The 27,985-nt window shown below is 47.6% G+C and overlaps 1 protein-coding gene across 3 annotated transcripts; it reads right to left on the minus strand.

The window, feature by feature from the left end:
- Positions 1–245: 245 nt before the first annotated feature.
- On the minus strand, positions 246–27,939 carry CCNK (cyclin K). Of its 3 annotated transcripts, XM_082737668.1 has the most exons (12): positions 27,666–27,770; positions 26,190–26,294; positions 16,823–17,071; positions 16,067–16,148; positions 14,525–14,656; positions 9,930–10,035; positions 9,367–9,424; positions 8,473–8,642; positions 7,893–8,164; positions 7,110–7,143; positions 4,370–4,441; positions 246–1,601 (listed from the first exon to the last, which is right to left on the minus strand). In XM_082737668.1, the coding sequence occupies exons 3-12, from the start codon at positions 17,017–17,019 to the stop codon at positions 976–978; spliced, it is 1,749 nt and encodes a 582-aa protein (XP_082593794.1). In that variant the 5' UTR covers positions 17,020–17,071; positions 26,190–26,294; positions 27,666–27,770; the 3' UTR covers positions 246–975. The 3 variants fall into 3 exon arrangements, with proteins under 3 accessions (XP_082593794.1, XP_082593793.1, XP_082593792.1); XM_082737667.1 differs by lacking the exon at positions 26,190–26,294 and having other exon boundaries at positions 27,666–27,939; XM_082737666.1 differs by lacking the exon at positions 26,190–26,294 and having other exon boundaries at positions 27,603–27,739.
- Positions 27,940–27,985: the final 46 nt, after the last annotated feature.

The raw sequence follows: 27,985 nt of genomic DNA on the forward strand, positions 1-27,985 counted from the left end.
AGAGCTCCAGGCTGGTTCGGAACCACCCAGGTTCCTCCGAGGGGAGCCCATGCAGGCATGGGGCGGGTCTAAGAGCTCGTCTGTGAGGGCAGACCCCTGGGGGCGCTTGCCTTGGGTGACATGGGGTCAGGTCTGGGGCTTGCGAGGCCAATGTCCCTCTGCTGCCCGCCCCTCAGCCCCCAGGGCCAAGGGCAAGAACTGCCTCTTGGGGCCCCACCTTCTGTGCGGAAGAAACAAAACGGTCGTTTCACAACAGGTTTATTTGGATAACTGACCGAAGGAGCCGCGTCTGTAACCAAGATGGAATTCACAGTATGTTGTTACATTCACACTTAAAAAATATATCTCTATGTACAGGAATTTGCAAATTGATGTAAACATACATTACTTTCCAAGTACATTTCTCCCTTTCTCTCTGGAAGAAAAAGAACAAAGCCATCCAACAAGGCAACCCCTTCAAAAAAATAAGATTAATACAAAGGACGTAAATATCTCTAAATCAAAACTGTGGTTCGTCTGACCTACTGGGTGTTGGGAAAAACCGTCACAGAATGAAAGCGATGACAACAGCGTGACTTCCGATGGGACTGGACTATTTAAAATGGATTTTCCAGGAAAAATAGGCACTGATTTCTAGAAGGAAATTCACTCCTTACTGAAGCTATTTCTTGAGCCAATATGGCTGGTTAACGTTTCCATGAGTACAAAGAACCCAGTGCAGGACTCCACCAGCTGAGACCAAATGTGTGGTGGGATCGAGACTGGCGCTGCCCAGGCTACGCTGAAAGCCGCTGGCCCCATTCTCCAGATGTGGAGGACCAGCCCAATTTCATGTCAGCTCCGGTCCGTTTCTTCCCATACTGCAGCTCTCTAGCAATAGATAAGGTACCCTGCTGCTTACCCACTTAAACTACTCTTCAAGTTGGTTAGAAAAACATTTGTTAAAAAAACAAAGGGAAAAAAAAAGGCATCACGTTATCTCATCCAGGCTGCCCGCCCCAGCCCCCCAACGGGAGGCATGCCAGGTGGGGGGATGGGTGGGGGCACAGGTGGCTGTCCTCCTGGGGGGACAGCTGGAGGTGGGTAGCTAGCAGGTGGCAGGCCCAGGCCTGGAGGAGGGTGAGGTGGGACTGCGTGGGTGGGGGGCAGGCGTGGGGGCGGGGGTGGGAAGTTGGGGTTGTAGGTGGGGGGAGGCGGGGGATAGCCAGGAGTTGGGGGAGGAATGGCAGGTGGAGGGAAGGAGGCTGGGGGAGGGGGCACTGGTGGCGGGGGTGGGTTGGGGGGGTAGACATGGGGGTGGTAGGGCAGGTGAGCTGGCGGGCCGTAGGCTGGGGGCAGGGCGCCGTAGGAGGGGCCCTCGGTCTTCATCATGGACTGCAGGCTCTGGTAACCCTCTCCGGACATGTAGGAGCTGGTGGTAGACATCCCGGTCATGTAGCTGGAGGGTGGTGGCGGCGGCGGCCGGTGTGGCAGCGGTGGCGGCTGGTGCACGGGGGCTGGGTGGGCCGGAGGAGGAATCTGGACTTTGGGAAGGTCACTGGCATCCACGGGGCCCGGGGGCTCTGCCTCACCTAAGGGAGCTGAGAGGGGAGGCTTCCGGTCTGCAGAGAAGAGACAAGTTACTGCCTGGCCCTGGGCTGGCTCCTGGGTCTGCTTGTGCAGGGGACATGTCCACTGATGACCTCAGGGTGGGGAAGGCCGCCCCGGAAGCCAGGAGCTCCACACAGCAGTTCTCCTGCTCTCCCCGACCCTCCCCCACTTTCTTGCCCCCATTATAGCACTGGCAGGGCTGCTGCTCTTCCCCCATGGCCAACTGCACAGAGAACAGCGAGCAGCCTCCCCTCTGTGGCCGGTGCCCGATGCCATTGCAAAGGACCCCCTCCACGCAGCATGGCCGGGTCTCCTTCCCTTGGTCCTCACCACTCGGGCCAAGGCAGTGCCTGCAGTGCATGGAGCCCCCCTGCTAGTACAGATGGGAGCGGGGCCCTGTGCCTGCCTGTCTCTGCCTCTAGAGACCACGAGGCCGGGGCCGCGTCACCTCCCTGTCTGCAGCACCGGCAGCAAGCGCAGAGCCTGCGAGCTGGTCAAGTGAATGAGGCGACATTTAAAAAACACAATGAGCAAGTCTCTGACATTCCCGATGAAGCCACCAAAGGAGGAATTCTGGTTCGAGCTCACGAAGAGAAGGGACATCAGCCCCCAGTGCGTACTGTCAGGGAGCACTGCCGAGCTCTGGGGGGCTGCCCTCCCATGGGGCTTCCCAGCGCAGCCCCGGCTCCCTTCGTCCACAGCCTCCCTGCACACATTCCCCCTGCGATTCCCCTCTGCGTTCACGACCAGACACCTGGACAAGGACACTGGAGACATCCCACCAGGGGAGGCCAATCACTGCGGAAGTGTGTTCTTTGGGTAATTCCTACGGCAGCCCAGAGTCAAAGACAAATCACAGGAGCCAAGATCTCAGGGTCCAGAGAACACAAGAAAGTGAGGGCCATGAAGGGGGTTTTGGGTCTCCTAGCACTTGGCCTCATGTGCTCCCTGGAGCTCGGAGCAGCCCCGGCTGCACAGACACAGATGTGTCACGTGCCCAGGGCGGCGCTGTGGTGTCTGCGGGACCCTCCCTGCTCTCGCCACGTGCGTGAGGGCAGCGGTTCCGGCTGGCTAGCGCATCTCTCAGCACCAGCCACGGCCCTGGGGCCCGGCCTGAACGAACCAGCACGCCCAGCCAAGTCGCAAGGTCGGGTAAGCCTATGGAGAAGTGTGTCTGGGCTCCAGGGCAGGGCCAGTGGCCTCTTAGTTCCGAAGCTGATGAAGGAACAGAGTGTGAACTGGAGGCCTGTGGACAAAGGGTCCACCACCTTGAATTCCTCCTGTCAGTCTAGGGCGCCTGGGTCCACGAACACGCTCGTCCATCTTTGAGATGTCACTTCCTGTCACACCGTGCCGCCGCCACAAGTCACCTGTTCACTCGCCTGTCCTCTGTAACCGAACCCGGAACAGTGGTCTGGGCAGGCACCCGCGTGCTCTTCTCCTCGCTCTGATGCCTGCCGCCACCCGCCGCCCTCTGAGACATCCCTGCGGAGGATGCGCCTCCTGCGCCTCATCAGGGCCTGCGGCTCCCCGGACCACAGACCCCTGCTCCTCCTGAGTCTTCTTTTCCATCTGCCTCCCCTCGGCCACAGGCCCCTATGAAGCAGTGATGGGACCTTGTGGGAATGAGCCCCTGCGGCCTGGCGCACCGACCCCTCCGCTTCCACCTCCGCCTTCAGCACCTGCAGCTGCCAGACTCCACCGCGGCGCCCACCGCGGCCCTTCCGGCTGCCGAGCAGGCTCCCACCACCTGCCACCAGTGCCTTCACCCCTCCTGCCAGCTTTGTGCATTCTGCGGGGCTCCCGACACCATGCTCAGGCCACCCCCACCCCCCAGTGTGCAGCTCTCCCTACCTTGGGCTTCCCAGGACCCCACACCCCTTCTCAGCCATACCCCTGGCACAGGCGATGCGGGTCCGTGCCTGCTTGTGGCGGAGACGCCACGGAAGTACAGAAATGACCCACTGTAGGTGTCTTTTTAAGCAGGCTTCATCCTAGACTGAGGACTATAAGATTTGTCCCAAAGTAGCAAATGATGCCCCTACTTTCCCCAATCTTCTCAAGTGCTAGGACTGACCATAAGCAGAAAGAAAGAGAATGCGTGGTACCTCTGCCACAGGCACGTGGCGCTAAGAGCCCCAGGGCGAGCCCCTGGGTGAGGCAGGCTGGCCCAGCAATGCTCAGAACACACACAACTCCTGCCCACCCCACGGCCTGCTCCATCCTCCAGAGCGCTGTCCCAGGAAGAGAATGCTACATCCCTCACAGGGCTTCTCCTCCAGGCTTACGTGGCACCAAGGAAGCTTCCTGGTTCCCTGAGTCCGGGTGGGAACTCCTCACGCTTTATTCTCCGCTCGACTCCGAGCAATTGCTCCTTCCTCCAAATGCCCCCGGACGGCACCCTGCCCCCAGGAAGCAGAGCGAGGGAGACTGGGGTCTAAGACCCACAGCGATCCTGCCAGGTCAATGTTCCTAAGTTGTCAGGGCTTTGTCTTCCTGAAGCTGATTCTACATTTATCCTGTGTAGCTTAGCCCTTCTACACATGACAGGCCAGAGAATATCCAGATATACCTGGAATTTATAACATCCTCAAAAGATCTGGTTTGTGAAAGACAAACACACACCATTTTTTGAAAGATACTTGGTCACTATCTTCTTTTAAAATTTTGGCTTACCAAGTCTCCCTTCTGTGGACTTGTCCCAGGCCTCCCCAAGTCAGCCCTCTGAAAGAGCAGACGGGAAGGCCGGCCTCCCACACTGCTTTGAGCAGCCACTCACCTGGAGGAGGGTGGGCCGGAGGCAACGGAGGGTGAGCGGTCTCAATCTTGGGGATTTTAGGTGGTGGTGGTTCTAAAAAAGGAAAAGGATATTGAAAAGCAACTTACTTCTTCATGTGAATAAACATGTCATAGAAGACAAAAAGGAAGAAGAAAAAGGGAAATGTGCCATTCACAAGTTTCTCTGGGGAAAAAGAACCAATGTAACCAAGGCTTCAGGAAAGTGAGGGAGGCCTCAGCCTAACCATGAGGTGCGAATCCTTTCACCAGAACCAAACAAGTCTAGCACACATCCTCCAGCCCAAATAATCAGGCCGCTGGCTTCTCACAGCTCTTTCCACATCTACCCAACTCCCTTGCGGACGGTCCTGGACAAGGCCTTCCAACAAGGAGAGAAGCAGAGTACCATCTCAGTTATGGGGAGTATGTCTGTCTGTCTGTCTACCGGGTCTACAGGATTAGAGCACAATCCTATCACCCAGCCCCGAGGGCTCACGGGAGAAGCCACCACCTTTGTATTCTTCATTGTGCACACTTTAAGTCTATTTTCTTCCTCACAGACACATGTTCCCATTGGCAGCATGTCAGAAGCAGGACATTAAGGACGCCAGGAGAGACCCAGAGGCTGCAGGCCACCAGCACCCACAGCGACAACACTAAGCCAGGCTATACCAAGCCCAGTAGCTGGTGTTTATGAGGGTAGGGAGTAGGGAAGGTACACCTCATGGAAAAAGAACTCTCGTCTTTGTGCTAGCTTGTATGTTTTGACGCTTTCTTCCAGAAGCTCACATTATTCTGGCTTCTACACTGTTCTGAGGGGATTCTGCTCTAGCGTCGCTGAGCCTGTCCTGCTTCCTGTTCCAAACAGGCCAAATATTCAAAGTTCGGGGATATGTCGTCTGTCTTCGCTTTCTGGGGGATCAAGTCCCCTCTCCTCTGGGTGGATGAACTGTAAATCGATGCCTCAAGCTGCTCTCTCTCCTAGAGCCGCGGACCTGACTTCTGAGCTCCACCCAGCAGCTCACATGACGCCTTCCCCACCTCTGCTGTGACTGCCGTCACTGTCACATCAGATGCCTACCTGCGACCCTGCCCTCCAGCCAAGCTGACGCTGTCTAGATCAGTACTGCCCCCAAAGAGAAGAGCCACACTTGTGATTTTAAATTTTCTGGGAGTCACCTTAAAAAGATGTGAATTAATTTAATATTTAACCTAATGTATAAAAATTTGATCACTGCAGTGTGTAATCAACATAAATATTCATCAGTAAGAGTTTTTACACTTCTTTTCTTAGTAACGCTTAGAAATTTGGTGTGTATTTTGCACAAATGGCACACCATGATTTGGGATGGCTACACTTCCAGGGCCTGAAAGCCACCTGCAGTTAGTCACACAGGGCAGACAGCCTGCTCAAGGTCCTACCTGCAGGCTGTGTCCACACCCTCCGTTTGCGGGCCCCAGGCCGTTACCCTGACTGCCCTCACCATGTCTCACTCAGAGACCTGCGAGCGCCTCCGCATTCCCAACCATCTGTCCTATAACTGCCGCCAGCAAATTTTCTAAAATGAACTCAGACTTTGCCATTCTCCTGCTCAAACATCTTCAGTGGCTCCCGCTGCCTATGCAAACATCCACACTCCCCCACATGGACTCTGGCTCCAGTCTGGTTCCAGTCACACTTTAAGTCCCAGCAGAGCTCCTCGCTTTTACCTCTTCATAGAGTAAGACCTCCTGCCCACCTGTCCCGCTCCTGTGCCCACGTGCATCCTTCCACCTACAGGCTCAACCCCCCAGCTCAGCCCCAGGTGCTCAAAGGCCCATCTTCCTCCAAGGTCGCCACTGGCTTGTTTCTGCCTTATACCGCACACCAGCTCAGCTCAGTTTATATCCACAAGGCAAGCAGCACAGCCCGATCTTGGGTCTCACACTTACTTTCTGCCCAGATGGAGCAGAAGAAAAATTCACCTGTACTGAACTCAGCACTTCCCCAAAGACCCTGAGAGAAATGTAGCTTTATTGTAACTTGGAGATCTCACAACAGTTCAATAACTCATTCACTGAACTTCCACCCTGGAACTAAGCAAAAGAGAAACAGAAATGAGTAAACACTGTCCTGCCTTCCAAGAGTTCAGCACATCAGGGCCCAAGACACATGGACAAATGCTTCTAAATTTCTGTTCTGTGATCTTCTAGATTTTACTTGCCCTTTCCATTTGTTTCCGATGTAGAAACAAATTAACCAACTTTGGGCTCTACAAAAAAACCCCAAACCTAAACCTAAGCTGTATTTAAAAGAGGTCTGGCCCACATAAGCAGCAGGGCTGGCGCACAGGGTGGTTCTCTGGGCACCAGCATTGCCTGTCACTGCCATCCTGTCCACCCCCCACTCTGCCACTTGGTGTTCAAGATGGGGACCCCAGGCCCCCATCGGTCTACTGCGATGGGCTGAACCAAACCTCCAGCAAGGAATGCTGCTGCATCCCCGCTCCCTCGCTCGTGACCACATGTGTACACAGGCTGCGAAGTACACTTTATCGCTGCTCCTGTTTTTTGATAACTTTGGTCCGAATACAATCTGAACACACAGGGCACTTTTTCTGGCAGGCAGGGTGAAGTTTTGGATGGACCATAATGATAAATTTTAAGGGCAATCTAAATCTTGCAGAAATGTTAACTAAGAATTTGAAGTTTTGATAAACGGACATAGAAACTAAAAAAGCCCCCTTAGAATGGGAAGTTACCTGCTGCTTTGTTCTCTTCTTTGGGAGAAACAACCTGTTACAAGAGATAATACACACGTGTTAACCAAGACTGGGGGTGCAGGGAGGACGAACAGATGACCCAGGACCGAACGAACTCACAGCAACAGCTGCTCCGGCTCCACACGAGAACCAGCTCCGGCTTAGGGCTGCAGGGCAGACACCTGAGAAGCCACCCTCTGCTTCCTCCCTCCTTCCCTTTCCCGGGTCTGATGGGACCCCCGAGGATTTCCAACAGTGGCTTCTGAACAACACTAAGTTTCAGGGCCTCTAATGTGCTGGCCTAAATTCGATCAGTGGTTTGCTGACATGTGTTTGTCCCTCATGGTCTCTCCTACTGGCTGGGCTGTTGCTGGGGGAAGAAACTTCCACAAACTCTCCATATCACTCAGAGCACCAAAGAGAAAAGCCAGAGAGACTGGAGAGACTCATGTTAGCAGGTAGCACACAGATGTGATACCCTGCCGGTTAGTGGGACACGCATGCACACACACGTGCGCGCGCGTGTGCGTGCACACACACACGCAGGCAGTGGTGGCTGGAGGGGGATGGAGCTCTCCCCGGCTGCCTGTGGCCCCCCTCCTCTGACCGCAGTTCTCAGGCTCCTTGTGGATGCGCAGCCAGAAGGAGAGGTCGGGGTGCCCCTGGCTCAGTGTCCTGTATGAGTCCTCAGAAGATCAGAAGAGGGGCTGTGCTCGGTTGTGGGGTTGGCCACTCCCCCACCCCGGAGAGCCGGCCGCTCCCGGGGCCGCCTGGCCCACTCACCACGGCTCGCTTCGCTGGGCGGGGAGGACTGGGCTGTGGGGACGGCTTCTTGGGCTGTGGGGCCTGCTGCGGCGGGGGCTGGGGGGCAGGCGGCTGTGCATCCTTCTGCTGTGGCGGGGGCGGGTCAGAGCCTTGAGGCGGCTGGGGCGGTGGCACTTGTGGCACTTGTGGTGTAGACTGGAGAGGTGGGGGCTGCTGCAGCTGGTGGGGTGTGTGATGAGGCATCTGTTGTTTTCCTTGTGAGTACAGATCCAGGATTTGGTGGCAGATGTCTGAATGGTGGACAACAATTACATTTGTCACAAATTCATCTGCCTAGGGAAAAATCAGCCCATTTCCCTTTCAGCTAGGATTCCCCTACAGGGACCAATGAGAAGGGATCACCTCTGCAATTCTCCCAAACTCTGCTGTGCACAGTGTGGGCAGAGCAGGCGTTAGGAGAGAACTGAACTAATAAAGGTGCTTCTGAAGAATGGCTTACATTTACCTATGTGGGGAATTCCCTTCCTGGGACTTGAGGCTGACAGAGAAGGATCCCCCAAACGTGGAAGCCCCTTAGGAAAGCCCAGCATGCCAGTACCTTCCAGAACGTCCACAGGGACATCCTGCACAAACTGCTCCCACCATCTCCTATACATGGGTTTGGAGGTCCATTCTTGTATTTCGAATTTGCACAAACGTCCTGCGAGATACATCACTGCCACTGCTATAATCTCTGGTTCCCACTGCAGTGACAAGGTCGTGCAGAGACTAGTTCAACAAGAAAAAGAGGTGACGTGACTTGGAGCAAACAGCTATGTTATCCAATGAATGGAGAGCAGATGCCACACGTAATGTCGGTTTGCTCACTCCTCTCTAAATGACCACATAAAGAATTAGAAATAAAAGCAGCAAGTTTTAAGTCTTCTAAAGGTACCAAAATAAGTTACTGGCCCACTCACCACTCACCAGTTACTAATACGTTCTTTGAAGAATCAGAATGCTAGTACGTTAAAAAATTGCTGTACCACAAAATACAAATGAACAAGCTTATGTCCGTTAAACTTGAAATCCTCGTCACTGAACTGTGATTTCAGATGACAGCAGCTCCAACGCAGAGGCCATCTGTCCGCACACACCACCTCATTGGACCCCTGGCTCTAAGAACAGCAAGGCTCTAAAACCATTTACAAGGCATTCTATTTGTGCAGAACCAAACGGGTTCTAAGTATTTAGCTGTCACAATTCTCTGGTGTTCTGGACTATGTTTTAAACTGGGGATGACATTTTTGCTTCTTCTATCCAGACACGGCCATGCATCCCTCTGCTGGGAAGCCAAATTCCCGGACGCTGGCCCCATCTCTGCCATTAGCTGGCCCTTCAGGCTGGGTGAGGCAGAGTCCTTGACACAAACTAGGGAGCCTGGATCCAATCAGCCATACAGTCCCTGCCTATTTTAAGAACTACAGTTAGATCGACACTTGAACACACGTACCTGTCATTTACAAATGTCCATGCCATTTGAACCAACTTTTGAATTTTGTTTTTATCACCTAGAAACAGGAAGAAAAAGGCAAATTAGTAGTGATAGCAACAGTGAGAAAGTGCATAAAAAGCAGCATTTAGTTCAAACCCACGCTGCGCTCCGCACCGCCCCAACACACAGCAAAGGGCTGCTGCCTGGGAACAGAGGGCACACGGGTGGGTCTGAGTTCTGTCTACTCTCTTCCCACACGACCTGCGCTGAACCACCGTTTATGGGAAGCCTGCTCCAAGGCAGATTTTATTAGGCTATTTAAAAAACTCTGACTCATTTTCCTGCCTCCTATCACTTGGCAACTGAATCGCAGAATCTGTCTGTAGCTGACAGGAAGCGGTACTAACAGTTACAGTAATACCGGGCTGTCTGGGAGCCTGATGTCCCAGGCGCGCACACGCACACTCACAGACCCAGCTCTTCTGCTTTCGAACTCTTTTGAGAAGCATGATCTGAACGCAATCAATCATAAAGACTCGATTTCACAGTGAAAAGTTCTTCAAGTAACTTCTCCCCCTTACCTTTGAGTTGTTTTGCATATTTGAGGAGGAACTGGTACGGGTGTTCCACCTGTAGGTCAAACTTTATGGTCTGGAGTAGGATTCTCTCCAGGACCATCACTTCTTCCTAAAAATAAAATAACAACTGTTGGGATAGGATTTCCATCTCGGTCTGAAGCCGCATTCGGCTTTCCCACTTCCTCTCTTCTAGCTCCGGCTGAGCGTCTCTCTTTCATCCCTTCTCTCCTCGGCCCTCCCAGGCTTTCATCTTGCTCAGAGACAAAGAGAAATTCTGAAAAGAACTAAAAGGAGGAAGATGAAACAATCGAAGCTGGTTTTTTAAAAACACTGGAAACATTCTTAGGAATATTATATATAATCTTTAAAAGATTTTTTTAAAAAAAGATTTTATTTATTGACAGACAGAGATCACAAGTAGGCAGAGAGGCAGGCAGAGAAAGGAGGAAGCAGGCTCCCCGCTGAGCAGAGAGCCCGATGCGGGGCTTGATCCCAGGACCCTGGGATCATGACCTGAGCCGAAGGCAGAGGCTTTAACCCACTGAGCCACCCACGCGCCCCCAAAAGATTTTATTTTTTAAAGTCATCTCTACACCCAGCATGGGGCTCAAACCAAGAGTCATAGGCTCCCCCAACTGAGCTTGCCAGGCACCCTGGAAATGTCATTATTCTGCATATACGAGCCCCTCTTTACAAAACAGACCTTCACTTTATAGACAATTTAACTTTAGTTTCTTTCCAGACTTCCATCAAAAACCACAATCCTTCAGGGATTTCTACTGAAAACTTAAAAGCAAACAAGCAATGACGATGAAGCAGATTCACGCAAACTCAGACTCAGTATCTGATACATACCTACATAGCACGTGTGTTTTTACAGAGTATGTCGTCACTTTCTCTTCTAGCAAACTACATTCTTAACCTGTCCATACACACAAAACCTTTTCTAATTACTCGTATGTTTGTCTCCTTCTGTCCGAGGATCAAAGGAATGTCGTGTTTGGAAGGGAGGGTGTAATCATTACCCCTTGTTTCGCATGTCACCCCCCTACCTACTTTTTAAGTATAATTTTCCTTTTCCTGTTTCCAGAGGACAGTTTTTCTTCAGTCTTAATAATATCTTGGCTCTCACATGGGCTTTGGTGGAGGTTGTGGGGCAGCACCTGAGGGTCTACACGGGGTGGAGGCACTTGGCCTTTCAGGAGTCACGAGAACGATGCCTGTCTCACATAGAAAAGGAGCTTCCTATACAGCACGGGTGGGACAAAGGCACTGAAATCAATCATTTTGGAAATGTCCCTGACAGTGGCGGCCACTACTTTGGTTCCAATAATGAACTTCATTTTTTTTTTAATTTTTAGATAGGGAAAGAGAGTGTTTGTGCATAAGTGCAGGGAGGGGCAGAGGGAAAGACGGAGTCTTAAGCAGGCTCCATGCTCAGCGAGGAGCTGATGCAGGGCTTGATCCCGCAACCCGGAGATCATGACCTGAGCTGAAATCAAGAGTTGGACGCCTAGCTGACTGAGCCAACCAGGCACCCTTCCAATAATGAATTTCTTGATGGCACTGTCCCTGGGCACACAATGGGTGCAGTTGGTGTGGTGAACAGGCTGCATGTGGCCACGGTGCTTTTTGGAACAACACTTTCCTTCTTTTGTTGGTCATCTTGGCAGTAATGACTCGTGACCGTCCCCCACACTTCATTTTGGTATTGTTTCACTTAGTGTCAGTCCAGAAGAAAAGGAAGCTATCAGTGTTCTGACTGGGAACTCATCAAGTCCTAGGACAATTTAGGGAAAATGGAGATTTTTAACTTTGAATCTTCTTATCAAATATTTATTTATTGGAATTTTTTCATTCCTTCAGTGGTTTTAAGTTCCTTCCCTCAGCTCCCATGGTTTCCACAGTTTCTTACAAGGCTTCATTCCGGACATTTTATTTTACTGTTGCTGTTGTAAATGGAATCTCCCCTTTCACTGTGCTTGGGAACTAGTTAACACCCACAATTAGGTACCTCCTGAGCCCAGCCTCTGTGCAGCCTGGCCACACCCGGCACTGAAAGACAAGGGGCATCCCAGTCAATGTGGTCTACACTGACAATGACTTGTTTACACCTGGGAAGACAGGGCTTGGTAGAGGCCTGAAATCCTATCACCAACAGATGCACAAGTCCATTAACTTCAGAAAGAGAAGAGGATCCGGGAACGGCTTTCACACTGAGGTTGGCCTCACTTGACAGAACACAGACGGTTCTCTCAGATTAACTATTCCAAGCAGCATGGCAGGACAAAGGTTCTTCTACCCTAGCACTGCAAGCATTCCCAGAAAGCTTTCTACCACCTCACAAATTTCCCCTGCTAACCTTGCCTGTTTTTGCCTGGTTTTGTCACCACCTGTTTCCCAGAAGTCTCACCATGACTTCTAAATTAGGAACAGCCTTTCACCAAGTGCACCTACAGGTTTGGAGGCTGTGGCCCATACAGTATTACAGGATAGCCCGAGGCCTGGCCTCCCTTTATGTTTCCAATATTCAAGTAATGGGGTAATGATAGGTCTGTGTGCAGCATCCTTCCTCAGGGAATCTGCCCTCAGCCCCACAACACTTGTCTGGGGGGACCTGTCCAGGTTCCCAGGTTGAACGCCCTCGCTACACTATTAAATAATCTTTTTATAGCATTCACCACAGCTCATAATCAGATAGTTATAGGATTATCTCATTAAAATCTATCTCAACTCCACTACAAAATGCTCAAGAATGGCAAAGGCCACGTCTATTTTGCCACCTCTTTTAGGTCTAGGGCCTCACACAGTGGCTGGAATAAGTATTTGCTGAACACACGAGAAATTAATACGATGGGGGGGAACCACACAGTTGAAGCAAAGCTAATTAAGGCAAAAATGACCCACACGAGCCCCGATCTTCTTTTTCCTAACTGCTCGCACCGCCTCCCCCAAGTTAACGGGCCTGCTCACTCTCCTCTCAAGCAAAGGAAACATCCTCCACGGCGGCTTCACTGCTCCCAGGTCCAGGGTACTTTCGTGTGGCCTTGTACTCCAGATTGTTTCTGGGGAGACTGTGCATGATAGGAAAGAGGGGCAGGTTTCAAAGCCCCTTTGTCCACTTGGGACAGGCTAGGTCCTGCTGTAAAGGTCTGAATAGCACGGCCATCCCCCTCTTCCCAACCTCTGGGGACCTGGAGCTGCAGACCCTCTACCTCACTCTGTATGACCAGGTCCTAGTTTCTGGGTCTGAAAGTAGAGTGGGTGGGTAAAGGCTGAAGTCAGAGGGGACTTCTCCAAAGGCACCGAGGACAACACACACCAGTGTGCTGCACGTGCCCGTAACGCGTTCCCACAGCGGTCTGCTATGGCGTCAGAATCAGACACCCACAGGTAACTGATGGTTACATTACTTCTATTAAACTGCATTTTGATCATTGTTAGCAAGAATTCCTAACAGACTCACATTTTCATAAACAGGTGAACAGATTTATAAATCGGTACAAGGAACAGAGTTAGGCATATGGACAATACTTATAGAGTTGTTAGTACTCATCGCAGCCACAATATATGCAAAAGCATTCTGAGCCTCTGTAACCTCCTTGAAGCAAGGAGAATGAACATGTTTTAATACACACACCTATCAGCACTGCTCGGCAGACAGCGGTGTCTACTGTGGCGGGCAACAGCAGCGCGGTAGGAAAAGCAGGAGCAGACGGCGCCGGACCTCCCTGCCCTGGTCAGGTCTGCCCTACCTGCGCCTTTGAGCTTCTCATCGTTCAACAAGCAGCTGCTGAGTGCCCACCCTGCCCAGCCTCTGTGCCAGGCACCAGGCAAAACAGACATGGTCTTCACTCTCTCAGATCTTAGAGTCGACAAGCGGGCAGTTCTCGGCATGATTATCTGATTACCATCTACCCCACCACCAGCTGCAATCACTGTTGTGAAACATGACGCACAGGAGCCGAAGGGTTACAATGGGGGGACCCTGGCAAGAGTCAAGGATGGAGGAAAGCTGCCCCTGGGCTCTGTCACTGGCCTTCTTACACCTAATGACAGTATGTGTACAGCTATCTTAGTGCCATCTCCTGACGCTGTCAGGGACTGTGGGGAAGGGACAGGATGGACGGTATGTCCAACAGCGGTGTCTCGGTGTCTGAAAATAGCAGCAAATGTTAATATTTGCCAATATTCTTAGAAAGCAAAAAGACACACAGCATAGGCAGACCCAAGTGCACGTCCATCTATCACGTGTACTTTCTGCCTGCCCAGAGGCTGGCTGGAGCCTGGGCCCCTGCCATCACTGCTGAACTGAAGAAACCAAACCACTTCTGGATCTAGGAGAGCCAGTGGTCATGAGGGGACTTTTGTGCATATCCAATGTGCTCTGGCCCCCCAAGTACCCAGCACGGTGCATTAGCAAGTGCTTTAAATGTAGGCCCATTATCTTCCTCCCTCTGACAGAAGCAAGCATGAGCACCCTCTGCATAGGGCCCCAGGGCTCAGGGGACTGGCAGATCCAGGGGCCACACAAGGAACTTTACCACAATGCCGCTACGAGAAATCAAGATTTGAAGGCAAGAAGTTAAGATTCTTACCTTTGGGTCATCTCCAAACTGGCCAAACTGCACATCATTTAATAAACTACGAGCTGTTTTGATGATATCTTTACATTTTTTTGGCGTTTCTTCTACTTTCCCAGCCAGAAAGAGACAACAGGCTCCCGTCACCTAAAACGGAGACAGAATCTCTTAAGATATTGTTAACAAAACTCACAGAGAAATAGAAGCAAGAATTTTTGGCCTTCCCCATTTGACTTCATAAATTATTTTAAATCTAATTTTTTAAAGAAAACAACATGTAAACAAAGTAGATGCCAGGAAGGAGAAGACTCACAGGAACAAACTGTCATTTTACATCACAGTCTTAAAGATAATGGCTCCCTGAACAGTGAGCTTGGCTTCAGAAAAAGAGCACAATGAATGCGTGTCCTGTGGGGTCCATCTGGACAGCACTGCCCGCACTTTCTCTCCCTGCTGCAGCTGCCCGGACCCCCACGCCGTCCCTACACCGCCGGCCTCTCGCTGCGCGGCTTCTGGCTGTTCTCTGCCTGCGCCAGCTTCCTTGGCACGCCCCTGTCCACGGGACCCTGAGCGCAGTGGGCGTCAGACGCTGTGCGGGGCAGCAAGCTGATTCTGCTACAGGCTCCTTCCTCTAGAACTTCACAAACTAGTATGGCAGACGTACACAAAACTCGGTAAAACTGTAAGAGGAAGGATCTCCAACAGACCAATTTCCTGATAAGACTTCTGTTGTCTTCCTCCTGAAATCCTTCGATACCTTCCCAGTCTACCTACTAAAGTCGGATTTCCCTGGTCCAGCTTCCAAGGCTCACTACGGGCGGCTCCATCTTCCCTCGCCACCGTTCCCCTCCTGCCAGGCGGACCCCTGGCTGGGCCGACACTGAACAGCGTCCTGCTGTCGAGGCTCACGCCAGCTGCTGTTGGACTAACTGCTCTGCCCCATTTCGGCACGTCTACGCCCTACTTGCAGTCAAGGCTTACCTAACTGCCGGCAACTTCTCACTGGCGTTTCCCCCTAATCCCTCTAAAATGTAATTAACCCCTCCTTTGAACGCGCCAACCTTCCTTCCTTCCCTCTCCTGTGGCTTCACTACTGACCGTGTGTTCTGTACATGTCATACTATGCGTGCTGGCTACAGGTTCCCTGTCTGACTCTCCAAAGAGTACGAGACATACGATGTTTTTAAGGAGTAACTGAAGAATGAGTGATACAGCATAAAGAACTTCTCTTCCATCTTAGCCTTTTTTGGGGTGTGTGTGTGTGTGTGTGTTAATTATAAGCCCAAATTTATCTTGTGAAAGGCAAGAAGGAAGTAAATCCCACACAAAGTACAATATGATTATGGTCCACAGTGGCCTAAATAAAAAAAGATTTAAATATAGTTAATTGGAAAAAAACAAAAAACTCCCAACTTGATTGCTTATAGATAGCCCGTATTATATAAAAATAAATACCTTCTGGGAAAACAGAATAAAAAGAGACTACTATAACCAGTCCACTAAACTGTGAAAATAATAACATGTGATAGAAAATTATAATAAAACTCAAACACTTACATATCTTGGGAATTGCTTGAAGGAATGAAACATATAGAAGCGATGAAAATAAATTATTCCAGTTGCCAGAGTATCATAGTGACTGTTGTTCTGGTTAAGTACTTTACCAAGAATTTTTATTGGTTATGTTTTTAGTTAAAAGTAGAAAAATAAAGACAAATAATAAAAACAAACTCAGTGTTAAAGTACATACTACCTGTGGCCAAGTGGGCCGAGGGGGGTCTTAGGGTGTCAGACACAGCAATCGTCAAGCTGAAGTTTATACTTACAACAAGGCCGGGCTTCACCTTCCTTTAGGTACCATTTCTACTATAGTCACTGGGCCCGGTGGCCATTCACTCAACGGCTAACTCTACACATTTAAATGATGAATGGCAAACAGAAAACCCCTGAAGAGCCAAGTAAATGAGAAGTAACATTTAAATAAAAATATTTAAGGACACCTGGGTGGCTCAGTCGTTAAGTGTCTGCCTTCGGCTCAGGACATGATCCCAGGGTCCTGGGACAGAGCCCCACACTGGGCTCCCAGCTCTGCAGGAGGCCTGCTTTACCCTCTCCCACTCCCCCTGCTTGTGTTCCCTCTCTGGCTGGCTGTCTCTATCAAATAAATAAAATCTTAATAAATAAATAAAAATTTAAGAACTGTTTCAGTACAGAGACAGTACTATATACTTTGTCTATAATATCTAATTTAATTCTTGGTGGTGGTGCGGTGGGGAGCCTGTCTATAACACATTCCAGGGAGACTCAGGATACAGTCCCAAGCGTGTGCCCACATCGAAGATGAACCGAGCACCCTCTCGGCGGTAGCGGGCCTCAGTGGCCGGATCGAGTCCTTCCAGCTGTGAGGGTGTGTGAGCCAAGTCTTTCTTATCCCAGTACCAACATGGTTTTGTGTGGTCCAGGTTTGCTGAGGTTACTGAAGGGCTTGAATTTTCTTTATTCTCCTTCATTTATTGAAGTAGACTTGTTCTTTCCAAAAGATTTTCTGAAAATGTTAGAACCCTAAAAGAGAAGCAACAGCAAAGCAGGAAAGGAACTTTTCATATTAAACAATCCTGATTATTATAAACAGTCTGCAGTCACAGATTATACTTAATTTTGGAACAAAATTTCCCAGAGAGGCAACACTACTGAGTGACTGATAGAGAAGCCCAGGTTCACCTCCAAAGCCAACTTAACACCTAAGTGACCCACACCATAATAAATTCCAAATTTCATGGTAGCTTATAAGGAAAAGCATTTCTGTCTCATGTACCTTTCTGCCTTTCTTCAGTAGCTCCAATCCCCTCAACACTGGTCTAGTTCTGTTCTTCAGTAAAACCTGGGCCTGTCTTACCCCACTAAAAAGACTTAGGCTTTAAAATTATCCATCTCTTCCATTTACCACCCAATCAAAATTCTGCTTTTTTGGTTTACTTCATTTCACTTAGAAAAGCCACCCGAGGGGCGCCTGGGTGCTCAGTCATTAAGCATCTGCTTTCTCAGGTCATGGTCTCAGGTCCTGGGATGGAGCCCCACATCAGGCTCCCTGCTTGGCGGGAAGCCTGCTTTTCCCCCTGCTTGTGTTCTCTCTCTCGCTGTGTCTCTCTCTGTCAAATAAATAAAATCTTTAAAAAAGAAAAAGAAAAAGAAAGCCACCAGATTGGATGATTTCAGATCTGCATGAGTCAGTGAACTGAGCAGCACAACTCAGGTATGGGTGCAGGGATTCTGAGGGAGCGGGAGGACAGAGGTGGCCCACAAGGGAAGGAGGAGTTCCTTTAGTATGTTCTAGCTTTCTCATCCTCTTTTTCTCTAAAAGAGTCAGCTGGGGTGCCTGGGTGGCTCAGTGGATTAAGCGTCCGACTCTTGCTTTTATCTCAGGTAGTGATCTTGGGTCATGAGATCGAGCTCTGTGTCTGGCTCCATGCTCAGCAGAGAGTCTGCTTGAGATTCTCTTTCTGTCCCTCATCCAGCTTGTGTGCACGCATGTGTGTGCGCTCTCGTGCATGCAAATGGGTAAATCTTAAAAAAAAAAAAAAAAAAAAAAAGGGACCCATTGAGAAAAGAAAAGAAAAAATAAGGACTTTCATCAACAGGCCACTGGAATATGTAAACTGTAATGTGATCAGAGAATAGCAATCTTCAAATAGGCCAGTGGAAGGATTTTAGAGGCCATTAGATCCAGGTTGGTCTGCTCAGCAAGAATGTATCTGTTCCCTACCTTGGGTCTGGGCCAGAGGCATCAGTTAATCTGGAAGCCTAACCTCTTCTGTGTGCTCCCTCATTTCTGCCTCATTTCAGCAGGTTGAGTACATCCCTCCTCTTCCTTGTACTTGGGAACCCTAAAAATCTGATTGTTCCTCCAAAAGGAAGAAATTAAGTTTAAGGAGAAGTGCAATCTTCTTCAACTAACATGTACTTGTGTGTGTGACAGAACTGGGCAATGACTGGGGGTTGAGGGGGGTCAGTTAGCCTAGGTAAATATGCAAAGGGCACAGAGAGATGATCAGTACATATGAAGAGTTCACAGTCAGATGTCATATTGGGATACACTTCTCAACTCGTAGCTGGCAGAAAATCTAAAAGCATGACTACTCTGTTGGCAAGGCCAGGGAGAAGCAGGCGATCTCATATAGCGCTGGTGGGAACACAAAATGCACCAACTCTCACAGAGGGGAATTTGGCACTACTTAACAAACTTGCATAAGCGTTTGCTCTTTTACTTAGTAATCCCACTTCGAAGAATCCACTCTGGAAATACCATTACAAGTATGAAACAACATATGCACAAGATTCTTCACAAAAATTTCATTTATAATAGCAAAAACTGTAAACAACCCAAATGTCCCTCAATACGGCACTGGCTGAATAAAATACAGTTAACGTCAACACTAATGGTGTACCAGGCAGGTATTAAGAGACTGAAAAGGATCTTTCTTTAAGTACTGGTAAGGAAACATTTCCAGGAGCAGCCAGACACAAGACAGTGTAGAGAGTCCATTAGTATACATGTAAGAAAAGAGAAGAAATTAGAATAAATATCTCTATTTTTTTTTTTTTTAACTCATTACAAAGAAAAGATTACTCTAGGGAACAGAGAAGAACAGAATGGAAGGGTACTTCTCTGGGTATACATTTTTAGACAGTTTTGACTTTTTAAGGTATCTTTTATTTGAAAATAATTATAGATTTACAGAAGAGCTGTAAAGACAGGAAAGAATTCTTGTATACCCTTCACTCTGTTCCCTCCAATGTTAGTATCTTAAGCAGCCATAGTACATTTACCACAACTAAGACATTAATCTTGGTACATTATCAACTACAGCCTTGATGCAAACTTTGAGTTTTTCCAAAAATCCCTTTTCCATTCCGGGATCTAATCCAGGATGCCACACAGCATTTAGGAGCTGTATTAGCATCTTCTGGTAAGAGTTTCTCAGTCTTTCCTGGTTTTTCATGAGCTCACCAGTTCTGAAGAGAACCTAGGGTGACTGAACTGTCTCTGGTTTAGGTCTGTCTGACGTTTCCCAGGAACAGCCTGGAGTTCCGAGGAAGACTGGCACAGATCTGAAGTGCCCGTCACCTCACCTCACATCCCCCTGCTGATATGAAGTTGGGGTTGTGCCCAGTTTCTCACTGTAAGCCACTGCTTTCTCCTTATTGCCATTTTCAATTCCTTACAAATGAATCACAAGATCTAGCCCGGCCTAGAGGGCAGGGAATTAGGCTACATCTCCTGGAAGGAGGGGTATCAAAGAATGTGGGGACACAGACTATCATTACCACAGTAATTAGTAAGCATTTTAGAGAAAACATTTTGCAATGCAAAATTCTAAGCAAATTACCTGTTTTTCTTAAAGTTTTGCCTATTAATTTTAGCATCCATTGGAGGATCTTGCCTGCAACAATTACCACGGTGCTCTAATGATGCCTGCCTTTCTATTTCCTTTCGTACTTCAACATTATTTGGTTTCTTTTTAAAGAAAGATCTGTTCCTTCTCCCTCATTTATTTATTCAATCATTTACTTATATTAGTATGGACTCAATAATATCTGTTTCATTCTTTGAGTTATAATCCAGTATGGTCATTATTTATTTTGCTGCCCAAACAATTCCAGCTACAGCCCCTGGAAACAGCTCTTACAGGCTGGGTTAGGAGTCCTTCTGCAACTTTGCTTTCAAATCATGTAAATACTGAACATATTCTTGAACTTAACTAAAAAGAAAAAAGCAAACCCTAAAACTCAAAATAAACCCAGTGTATAACAAATTGGAAACAAAACCACCAGAAAATCATCGTAAGAATTCCTGATCTTGTTCCATCCTAAGTGAGATATATTCTAAGGACTAAAGAACTGCAAAGAAATCCTAAACTTTCCCATAAGTGTGTGTGTGTGTGTGTGTGTGTCTATTGTAGGATAAAGCAAAGATATATAAATGTTAATGTTGTTAGGAATCAAGATTTTCAGCTCAAAGGAAACATATATGCACAAGATCAAAGGTTAAGGGATAATCTGTAAGGTCAAATATTAATTGAAAATATCACAATAAATCATGGCTAAAATACACACACACACACACACACACACACACACACACACACATCGATATGTGTATCTATATCTTAGCCCTGTCCACTGGAAGTATCTAGAAGCAATGACACTCCCATAGTCAGAAACACATCAGGGCCCACATCTTGTTACCCTCTAAAAGGAACCACGTCTCCGCTCTCCTTTCTGGTTCGGGGTAGGGGTCTGCCTGGGATGTGTTCAGAATAATGGAAGCTTACGGAAAGACACAGGAGTCAGCCATCAGCTCTCACTGGACAAACTCAGGGAATGTGAATATTAAAAAGAAAAACTGCAAGGATTGATTGTAAAAGATCCAAGAGTCTTCTTTGCTAGCACTGGTATTAGTTATTGTGGAAAAAAGTACCTTTACCTCAACAAAAACAATCAAGCTTGGCAAATATCAACCACCTGTGGATTCTTACCTCCAGAAAGCTCAAGCTATATCCAAACAAGCTACCTTGGTTAAACCTAACTTCTAGTTTACCGTAAATGCTGGGAGTAGAAGAACAAGTTAAATGGCACAAGGAAACTATTAGTCACATCCAGAAATGGGACACTACCAGATGACTGACCTGGTCGCTTCAAAAGAGTCATGAAAAAGCAAGAAGATGGGAGGAACTGTCCTAGATCTGGAAAGACTACAGAAGCATAATGCTCAAACTAATATGTGAATCTTGATTGGATCCTTATTTTTTAAAGAAAAAAGAAAGCTATAAAAGGAATTTTGAACAAGTAGGGAAATTTTAATATGGACTGTATATTAGAGGCTATTAGGGACTGTTAACTTTCTCAGGTGTAATAATGATATTGTGATTATATACAAAAATGACTGTTCTCAGGCCGGATGAAGTATTTAGGGGTAAAGTATCATGTCTGCAATTTACTCACAAAAAGTTCAGCGACAACGCAGGCCTGCACAGTAAAGGTAGTAAAGCGTGACCAGGTTTCTGGTCTAGACCACAGGTAAACAAGCTTACGGAAGAGTCCCTGTACTCTTCTTTCCCTTCATAAAAAGTGGGAGAGACTCAGGTCAGACGGCTTACCAGACCAGGTCCTCCTTATCCCCTCTGAATCAGACTCTCAGCAGCCAAAGAATGCTTGCTTATGAATTTATAAATTCAAACAATGTGTAACTGCATTACATTTTACAGAAAGAAAATTTTAAGTGTATGGTTTACTAATGTTCACAAAGTGAACACAATTGTGTAACACCATCCTGCTGAGAAGCAGAATACTGCCAACATCCCGGGCATTCTCTTTACTTCTCTTCTAATCCCGTGTCCCCCAAAGATAACCACTATCTTGACGTCTATTCCCAGCAACTAGTCTTGCAGGTTTCTGAAAGACTGTGGAATGGCAGGGTATCACTCTGTCTCAACTGTTTCCTTTCGATCAACATTATGTTTATCCTCGTTGCATAAAGCACACCATTCATTCATTCTGATTTTCAAGGGCAATTTGTTCCCCAAGGACATTTGTCAATATCTGGAGACAGTTTTGGTTGTCATAACTAGGGAGTTGCCGCAGGCATCCAGTGGGTAGAGGCCAGGAATGTTGCCAAACATTCTCCAAGGCAAGAAACAACCCTCCAAAAAGAATGAAATGATCCAAAATATCAAGTGTTAAAGTTGAGAAACTCTGTTGTACAGTATTCATTCTATGAATAAAACACAATTTACCTATCCATTCTACTGTGAATGAAGACTTAAGGTATTTCCAGTTTTTCATTATTAACAGTAACAAACATTCATGCACATTCTTGTGGAGCAGAAAGCAAGTGGCCAAGTGGCTTGAGGGAATCAACATCTCAAACTATCTGTAACTTATTCATAGTACACAAGTAGGGAATACTATGTTAGGATACATTAACCCAACAGTTCTGCATGTAGTTACTCATTCAACTATTTACTGAGTGTTTACTACAAGCCAGGCCTCAAAGACACAGCAGGAAATAAGAGGCAAGGTCTCTGCCCTACCACAAGTTTATGCTGTAGTGGTAGAAACAGAGAGAAAACAACTATGTTATTACTTGTCAGGGAGTAGCAAGTGCCATGAAAAATAATAAGGTATGGTAAGGGGAGAGATGGATGAAGCAGAGGCTGTTTGGAGATTTGCAGGAAGAAAACCAGTTAGGAGACTCGAGCAGCTGTAGGAGAAATGATGAAGGCTTTGTCCTCACAAGATGGTGTTGAAGAAAAGAGGAAGCGCCACAACCGGCTGTGGGGCAAAAAAAGTGGCAAGAGATGATTTCAAGTTTGTTTGCCTGACGGAAAAGGTAATACTAAACACACACACACACACACACACACACACACACACACACAAAAACAGGAAGAGAAAGAGTTAGCTTTGATGGTTTTGATGGGGGGACCTGGAGCAGGGAGAAGTCTGTTTCCAAAAATATTAGGTTTGAAGAACCCATAAGACATTTGTGTGGAAACACCCATCAGACAGATAAATGGGACCGTTGAAATCTGAAAGAACACATCTATTTGGGATTCATCTATATAGAGTTGACAACTAAAGTCATGATGACAGGTGGAGGGCTGGAGAGTGAACACAGATGGGTCTGGAACAGAACCGGAGAAAGCAGAAGAATCAGTAAAGGAAAGAAAGGAAAGGAATGGTCAAAGAGGTGGGAAATCTGCGACTTCAACTGCAAGAGAAACCAAGGGACTGTGACTTACACTGTTGTTTCCAAATTGTAAGTGTCCTTAATTTTAAATTTAAAAATGCATTTATTCTTTCATCTTGTAAAATGATACATCCAAAGCACATTCCTGAAAAGTGTTGCCAAAATGCTTTGACACGCTACTTGTTTATTGAGAGATTTTTACTTTGTGGAGCTCATAAACTTCTCTGTCATTTTCATGGTAATCATGAACTGCTAATGAGAAAACCTATAACTTTAGGGTCTCATGAAAAAATAAAGAGTAACCTGGAACAGTGCTATAGAACTGATGTAAGAACTTTTTCAGGGGATGAATGATTCAGAGGGCTGTTTTTATTCTGTTTGTGTACATTTATTTTCACTTCCTCTCAGGTACTGGTTGGTTTGGCCCCAGAGTCTAAAGGCACCTACACGGGATCATTAGCATGGGGTTTGGCCACTGACAGCAGGCACAACAGGCTTGAAATCTGTTTGTGGTTTATCTGCTGGGACTGGGATTATCTTCCATTCATGTTTCATCCGCACTGGGTCCCAGCCCTCATCCTCACTCTGCCTCTGTCGTCTCAGTAGGTGACTTGGCACTCTACTTCCCAGTGGAGTTTTATGATTTATTTCCTCCCCCTTAAATGAGTTTTTTCCAGTATCTTCCTCAGACTTTTCCTTCCCTCTGTCTCAGAGCTTCCTTCCTAAGGTTAACTTTTTTTTAACTATGCTTTCCATGATCTCTTAGCGAGTGAAGCCCTCAGTGGCTTATTCAGCCTCTAGTGGGTCTTTCCCTTCTTGATTCAGACTCTCCCTTCTACTTTATGCTGAATAAACAAGAATAACCTGTTTCATAGCCTATTCATTCCTTGCCCTTGGAGTCTTCCTTCTCCCCCATTGCACTTCTGTAAAGATTCTATTTGTGCATGTGTATATTTCTGCTATAATTATTGAGATGGTTCACATACCATACAAATCACCTGTTTGAAGTAGTGTGTAAGTCAGTGGTCTTTAGTACAGAGTTGTGCGGCCATTACTTTCACTGTCTCTAAACTAATCACCAAAGTAACCTTTCCTTAATTCTTGGTTCTTTAACATTTTTTTAAGCAATCGTCACTGTTGACTACCACATCTGGCTTATGGCCAGTATCCCTTGGTTTCTCTTGCAGTTGAAGTCGCAGATTTCCCACCTCTTTGACCATTCCTTTCCTTCTTGCTTAGTACGGAAATTCTCTCTAAAGTAACAGTAATACGGGAAGGCTCCATAGCTCAGGGGTAGAGCACTACTCTTGTAAAATAACAGTAAAATTTGGTCACTAACCTTCATCTGGCCACTTTCATTAATGGGATGTTAATTGTTTAGCAGGCAGCCTATAGCACTGCACCTTAATTCTTGTATTTATCTTGTATTGATCTTTCTACCTTTCCACAATGCTCTGAAGCTCCTACCTTGCTCTCCAAGCCTTGAAAATACCTTTCCCTTATCTGATTGCCTTTTGAATATGTGAAGAGAATTTTTTCATTCCCTTCTCTTCTCCAGGGTAAACAAACATCTCCATTTTCTCAACATGGTTTTTAGTGTTTCAAGATAACCCCTAAACGTTAGCAACCAAAATGGAAAACAGCACTTTTTATACGATCTTCATAGCAAGTGGGGGAAGGGAGTTACTAATATTCAGCACCATGTCCACTGTGTGCCCATTGAGACACAGCATGCCTGCAAGCTCTATTTTCTTATTCTCATAATTTATCGCGGAGAAAACAGAACTGAAGAGACAAGAAGCAACTTGCCTAATTCACAAAGGTCTTAAATGGCAGAGCCACAATTTGTCATTAGATCCTTCAATCTGGGGAAAGTCTACACTTCCCTTCCACATATGGAACATTACATCCTAGAATCCTTTTTTTCAAGGCAAGTCTTCCTTATCTCAAATTCATGTAATTGAGTTTCTGTAAATTCAACTTGGCAAATGCACATCTTATTAGTTTTGGTCTATTGTTTCAACTTTTAAGGATTCTTTATAGCTACAAGTTTTGGGTGCATTGATTATAGAAGCATGCCTCATATATTTTAAGTTGGTAATAAGAAAGCATAAGACCAGAGCCCTGTAGGTCATCTCTGAAGACCTCTCTTAAGGCTGACATCAAACCATTAATCAACATTTTGGGTTCAGTAATTGGAAAGGATATAAATCCATCCAAAAAGGCCTTACCCAGGGCACATTTATCTCTTGTGCCTACTAGGAAAGAAAGAGAGATTACGTTCAAGATCCTAAAGAAAATTGAATGGATCCGTGTCTAACAATCCCTCATTCACCACCAGGGTACAGTAAACTTCTAAGAAAAGTAATTAGATGTATGTCACCTGGCTTTTTTTTAGTTAAAACTCTGCCAGTTTGAGGGAATCAGCTCTCCTCTCCTAAGTATTCACAAACTCTTTTTGCTCTCCCCAAAATAATCCCCCAAATTTTAACAAGTTCTAGCACCCAAGAGCCATCCATCTGTTCTCTGCAAACACTGAGACATTTACCAGACTCTGGTCTTCTCACTAACTGTGTTTTTTTGATTCCTCAAAACCTATGAATAATAATTTTACAATTTTACCTGCGAATACTCTGGAATATAATTTATCTGACCCTAAAAATATGAACTGGATTTAACCCAGCTTAATATCTTTTTAAAAGATTTTATTTATTTATTTGACAGACAGAGATCACAAACAGGCAGAGAGAGAGAGAGGAGGAAGCAGGCTTCCCACTGAGCAGGGAGCCTGACGTGGGGCTCAATCCCAGGACCCCTGAGATCATGACCTGAGCTGAAGGCAGAGGCTTAACCCACTGAGCCACCCAGGTGCACCCCCCCCCCCCCCCCGCCCCGCCCCAGCTTAATATTCTTTCTAATCTCCTAAATTACCTTGAACTTAATTCCTTTTGGTTGGTTGTCCTTACTCCGTTTTTAGAGAAAGCAAACAAAACGTTTTTCTTCCTCAGTGAACTCCATGCTTTTGAACATAATCTCCTGAAGTAAAGTAGTTAATTTAGTAGGCCAGAACCATGACCAGTCTTTTCTTCAGGACATTCAATTTCAGAAGTGGCATTTAAGGACCTTATTAGCAACTAGAATGTTTCTTTATTGCTTGTTGGCGCAAACTACATTTTCAAAATGAAACAATTGTTAAGTATATTTTATGCAAGAATCAACTAAAAAAAATCAACTAATATGTTTGAATAATGCATCCCAATATAATCAAAATGAGACAGCAACCTCCCCCACTTAAAATTAGGTATCAGTAGTTCTCACTGTAAAGAAAGTAAAATAATCCAGGATAACTCTTACATTTATAATCGAGATTATTTAACATGCAAGATCCCAAGGACACTAACGATCTTGACAAAATGTCTACCAATACCAGCACTACCACCGTCATCCAGCGATCCAGAAAGCTTACTACAGCTCACGCGGCGTTCTAGGTGCTCCTGGAGGTTTCGTTCTAACAACATCATGCCCACAAACCTGTAATGAGCGTCTGCAACTGAAAGGCACTAGGCTAGATACCTCTAAAGAGCGATTTAGAGCAAGACACACGAGCTTCATCAAGTTTACCTTAAAAACACAGAAGACCACCCACCACTCTCGAGCAACTGCTCTTAGAAACCGTGCCTGAAGTCGGATGATTTAGCGAAGGCTCGGTGTACCTGGCAGTCCAAATTTAGGGAGCTCTACCCACCACGCGTTCGTGCTGGTGGGAGTCTAAGAGCTTCTAGACAAGCTCCGGACTTGGGCCTCAACTTGCTCAAGGACAGTTCCTTTATAACAAACCCAACCCAGGCAAGGATCGGTCAAGGACCGCGTCTCGGCGAGAACGAATCTGAGCGCGGAAGTGCCTTTGCCTTATCCCCAGTCCCACCCTGCTCCAGGGTCCTCCGGCTCCCAAAGTCGGAGCGCCCCGGATGCGGAATAATTGGCGAAGTCCCAGGCCTCACCACCACAGGGACCCGCACGCGGCCGAAGAACCGGTGGGAAGACGTGGGTGGTCTGCGCTAGTGCGGCTCCGAGCGTGCCGGCGCGTGCGGAAAGACCCCCGCCCCTCCTCCCCACCTGCTAGAAAGTCCCCGAACCCTAACCGCCCCTCAGTCCGAGGGTCGCTCTCTGTTTTTAGGGTCCGCGCCGGCCTCCCTGCCTCGCGCCCGTGCCTCAGACCCTCTCCCGAAGCCCGTCCCGCAGCCCCGCCGTCGCCCGCTAACTTCGATTTGCACGGGGGATAGCGGAGCGAGGCGGAATCCGAGAAAAGCGAGTCTGCCAGTGGATGGAGGAAAGAGGTCATACCCTACTCCGACCTCCAAGGAAGCGGAGGTGAGCGGCGCCGCCCGCGGTCCGTCGGTCACTCACCCCTCGCCTCAGGCAAGCCCCTTAGCGACGTCTCTCCTCGCCGACTGTGGCCATTTTGGACATGGAATGTCGGGGAAGCACGTCATCGCGCTGCGTCCGCGTCGAAAAACAAGCGACCGGTCGCAACCCCGCCCCGCCCCCCCCCCAACGGTTCTGCTAGACTTCCTCCCCAGCCATTGGGCCTGCGGGCCAGAGCGGTCTCGGCCCCCCCGCCCCCGCCAGCTTCGGGGCCACAATTGGCTGGGCTGCACCCATTCCAGGCGCTGATTGGGGAACGGGCGGCCCAGGCCCCGCCTCCCGTATCTAAGTTCCGTTAGCAT

This window comes from Mustela nivalis (genome assembly GCF_964662115.1).
Source record: "Mustela nivalis genome assembly, chromosome: 6".
NCBI lineage: Eukaryota > Metazoa > Chordata > Mammalia > Carnivora > Mustelidae > Mustela > Mustela nivalis.

Coding starts and splice junctions, on each gene's coding strand:
- CCNK (XM_082737667.1), bottom strand. CDS start 17,019: ATGAAGGAGAATAAAGAAAATTCAAGCCCTTCAGTAACCTCAGCAAAC. Junction 10,036..14,524: donor AGTTTGGAGATGACCCAAAG/GTAAGAATCTTA, acceptor TTTTATTTTTAG/GAAGAAGTGATGGTCCTGGA. Junction 4,442..7,109: donor AGAAGAGAACAAAGCAGCAG/GTAACTTCCCAT, acceptor TTCCTTTTTTAG/AACCACCACCACCTAAAATC.